Raw genomic sequence first — 3,983 nt, 5'->3', positions numbered from 1 at the left:
TCTGCCTCCCAAGTGCTGGGATTAAAGGTGTGCACCACCACACCTGGCTTACTGATTTTTTAAAAAATATTTTATTTATTATTTATTTTATGTGTATGAGTGTATTGCCTGCATGTAGTTAAGTACACCATATTATACAATGCTATGGAGGACAGAAGAGGCCATCAGATCCCCTGGAACTGGAGTTACGGACAGTTGTTAGCTGCCATGTAGATGCTAGGATTTGAACCCACGGCTTCTTCAAGAACAACCTGAGCCATCTCTCCAGCATCAGATTAACTGATTTTTAAAACCATTTGTTTTCTACATGGTTTAAGGCTTCAGGTACTAATTCAAACACCTAAATGAGTGAGTTTCACATTTCTGCATTTCAAACACTTCTACAAGACCAGTACCTGATTTTATAAAGCTGGTTTGAAGTGAAGGGTCTCCAGGAGAAACATACTGTTGATTTCTTGTTAAATTTGTAGTCCCAGATACAGCTGGTTGGGCTACATGAGGAAAATGGTTTGTCTGTGAACCTGTGGCTGGATAGTTATATTGCCAATTCAAGGGTAGTGGTGGGTTGGCTCCAGGAAGAAAGCTACCAGAAGGCATTGGTGTAGCAGCTGGGTTCTGAGAAGCAGGCAGTGGTGTTTGGGGAACAGGACCACTATGAAGTGAAGGTGGTACTGGATTAGAAGCCACAGGTGGTCTGTTAAGAGTCTGTGCAGATCCCTGAGAACCACCATAGTTCGACTGTCCAGAGAATGGATTCAAACTCTTTGCTGGCATTAGATGAGGGTAGGATCCTGGAAGCTGGGAATCATATCCTTGGCCCGCTGACACTTGTGAGGACATCAGTGCATTTTGAACAGGACCTTCCAATAAGACAAGAGAAAAAATTGATTAGTCTTGTAAACAAATATAGCAATCGTTTTAAAAATATAGTAGAGGGTAAGTGTGTGGCTCACATAAAAGATCCTGGGTCCAACACCAGGATTAGAAAAAAATATAAACACAACACTCAGAAGGGTGAGGCAAGAGGACTGTGAATTCCAAGCTAACCTAGGCTATAGTGAGACTCAAAACAAGGGGCTAGAGCACCCAACTGTTATTGCACAGAACCTGGGTTTAGTTCCCAGCACCCAGGTAGTGGCTCACAATCTGTAACTCCATTTCCATAGGGATCCAATGTCCACTTCTGGCCTACATGGTACACATACATATACATGGGAAACCACTCATACACATAAATGTTAAAAAAAAACAACTTTAAAAACTCCAGCAAATGTCATTACATTCAACAATAAAAAAAAAAACAATTTAAAAAACAAAGGATGGGGCTGGAGAGATGGTTCAGCAGTTAAGTCTTGCAGAGGACCAGGGTTCGATTCCCAGCACCCACATGGTGGCTATGAACTGTCCTTAACCCCAGTTCCAGGGGAATCTGAAGTCTTCTTCTGACCCTTGTGGCATTACATGACATGGGTGCACTCATATACATGCAGGCAATACACTCATACACATAAAATAAAAATAATAAAAATAAAATATTAAAAAAATAAAATTAAATAAATAAAAATTAAAGGATCAAGCCAGGCGTGGTGGCACACACCTTTAATCCCACCACTTGGGAAGCAGAGGCAGGCGAATCTCTTTGAGTTCAAAGCCAACCTGGTCTACATAGTGAGTTGCAAGCCAGCTGGGGCTACAGGGAGACCCTGACTCAAAAAGACCAAAAAAAAAAAGGATCTTTCTAGGGCTGGAGAGCTGGCTCAATGGTTAAGAACACTGACTGTTCTTGCAGAAGACCCGGGTTTGAATCCCAGCACCCTCACGGCAGCTAACAACTGTCCGTAACTCCAGTTCCAGAGGACAGAAGAGGCTGTCCTCCTCGGGCATTGTAGGACACGGGTGCACTTACCTACATGCAGGCAATACACACACACACATAACATAAAAATGAAAAAAGGATCTTTCCAAAAGAGATATACAAATGTTCAATGAACACATGCAGAGACATTCATTTGGGGCTGGAGAGGTGGTTCTGTAGCTAAGAGTGCTTTATGAGCAATCATAAGAACCAGAGTTCAGACCCCAGCACCCACATAACAAGCAGGTATCAGAAACATCATAACTCCAACGCCAAGGGATCTGATGCCCTCTTCTGGCCTCTACATGGGCACAGGCACTTTCATCTCCATACATGTATGCACATACATTCACACAGACACATACACATATACATACATAGCTTCATTAATTAAACCTAAAAAAAAAAGACATGTATTTAACATTGATAGTCATCAGAGAAATGCAAATCAAAACCAAAACAATGACAACCGATTAGGATGGTTAAAACAAAAAAGATGACATGTGGGATCTGGTGATACCTCTAGGTAGATGGTACCAGAATTGACTGTATGGTTGGTGAGTAGGGTAGGTTGAGTTGTAGGTGGTGTCCACTGGAGAACTGCTTGGCATGTGCTACCCCCCCAACATGGCCACACAAATATTCTCTACTGTGAATGACAGAACAGAGAGCAAGCCATCTCTCCAGCTCCAGGATCTACTTCTTGAAGTCATTCATTTTCACTAATTGCCCATCTCCCTCTTTTTTCCCTTAGCAAGATGGTATTAAAAAGCCTAAATACCTTTTTTGTTTGTTTTTTATTATTTGTTTTCCTGGTTTCTAAACAGGGCCTCATGTACCCTGGTCGATCTTGAATTCTCTATGTAGCCACAGCTGATCTTGAACTCCTGATCCTCCTGCCTCTACCTCCCAAGTGCTGGGATTGCAGGCATATGCCACCATGGCCTATTAACCAGGTAGTCATGTGTAGCTTTATTAAGGACAGTCTGGGAAATGTGTAGGAACAGAGGCCAAATTAGACAAGAAACGAAGCACAAGAGTCAATCCAGTACAGAGAAGTGTTTCACAATCATGCAAACAGCAGCTTCAGAGCCAAAAAGGAACCCACAACAACAGTACAAACTCAGATCCCAGGTCCTCCTTTAGTAAACTCCACATTCCAAAAGACTCAATGGAATGGAGCTGGAAAGATGGCTCAGTGGTTAAGAGCACTAGCTGCTCTTGCAGAGGATCCAGGTTCAATTCCCAGCACTCACAAGGCAGCTAATAACCATCTGTAACTCCAGTTCCTAGGGAATTGTACACCCTTTTCTGATCTCTGCAGGTAATGCACATCACAGGTACACTTATACATAGCAGGCATAACACTGACTTATACACAGAAAATTTTAAAAAATTTTAATCACATTTTTTGACAGCAATATATTCCTTGAAATGTTCTTTTTTTTTTTTTTTTTTTTTTTTTTTTTTTTTTTGAGACAGGATCTTATCCCAGCTGGCCTTGAACTGACTATTTCCATCAGGTTGAACTGACTATTTCCATCAGGTTGGCCACAGTCTCACAGAGATCCACCTGGCTCTGCCTCCCAACTGGTAGGATTAAAGGTGTGCTGCCACCATGCCTGTCATGTAAGTGCTTTTTTTTTGTCTTTTTGAAGCAGGGTCTCCCTGTAGCCCCAGCTGTCCTGGAACTCACTATGTAGACCAGGCTGGCCTTGAACTCACAGAGATCTGCCTGCCTCTGCCTCCCAAGTGCTGGGACTACAGGTACGCGCCACCACGCCCAGCTGTAAGTGCTTTTTAAAAAATAAATTTTCTACCTGAGGAGCTATTGGCAAACAAGGACTGTTGAGAAGGGGAGATTTGGTCCTGTTTAAGCGTGAGACTTTTAGTACATTTGTCAGGCTTCAGTGATGAACCCATACCAAAGGCATTTGGGGACACAACCTGACACTATAGGCATATGCACATATATAAATATATGTGCATTATGTTACATAATAAATTTTGGGAATTTAGAAGAGGGGTTACAGATATGGGAAAGGATCTAATTTTGATCAAAATATATTACATGAAGTCTGTAATAATTCAATACAATAAAAAATTAAAAAATAAGAAAGTAAATAAA

The 3,983-nt window shown here is 41.6% G+C and overlaps 1 protein-coding gene across 3 annotated transcripts in view; it reads right to left on the bottom strand.

Moving 5' to 3' along the window:
- Sec24a (SEC24 homolog A, COPII coat complex component) overlaps window positions 1-3,983 on the bottom strand; it is a 72,483-nt gene that overhangs the window by 62,017 nt on the left and 6,483 nt on the right. For all 3 annotated transcript variants that reach the window (XM_029560893.1, XM_008827955.3, XM_029560891.1), the window contains exon 2: window positions 396-860. In XM_029560893.1, the coding sequence (XP_029416753.1) occupies window positions 396-860 (465 nt within the window). The remainder of the gene's footprint in view (window positions 1-395; window positions 861-3,983) is intronic.

This window comes from Nannospalax galili, unplaced genomic scaffold (genome assembly GCF_000622305.1).
Source record: "Nannospalax galili isolate Female #2095 unplaced genomic scaffold, S.galili_v1.0 scaffold970, whole genome shotgun sequence".
In the NCBI taxonomy this organism is placed as follows: Eukaryota; Metazoa; Chordata; class Mammalia; order Rodentia; family Spalacidae; genus Nannospalax; species Nannospalax galili.
Note: the sequence above shows the minus strand (reverse complement) of the source record. Positions and strands in the feature narration are given on the sequence as shown.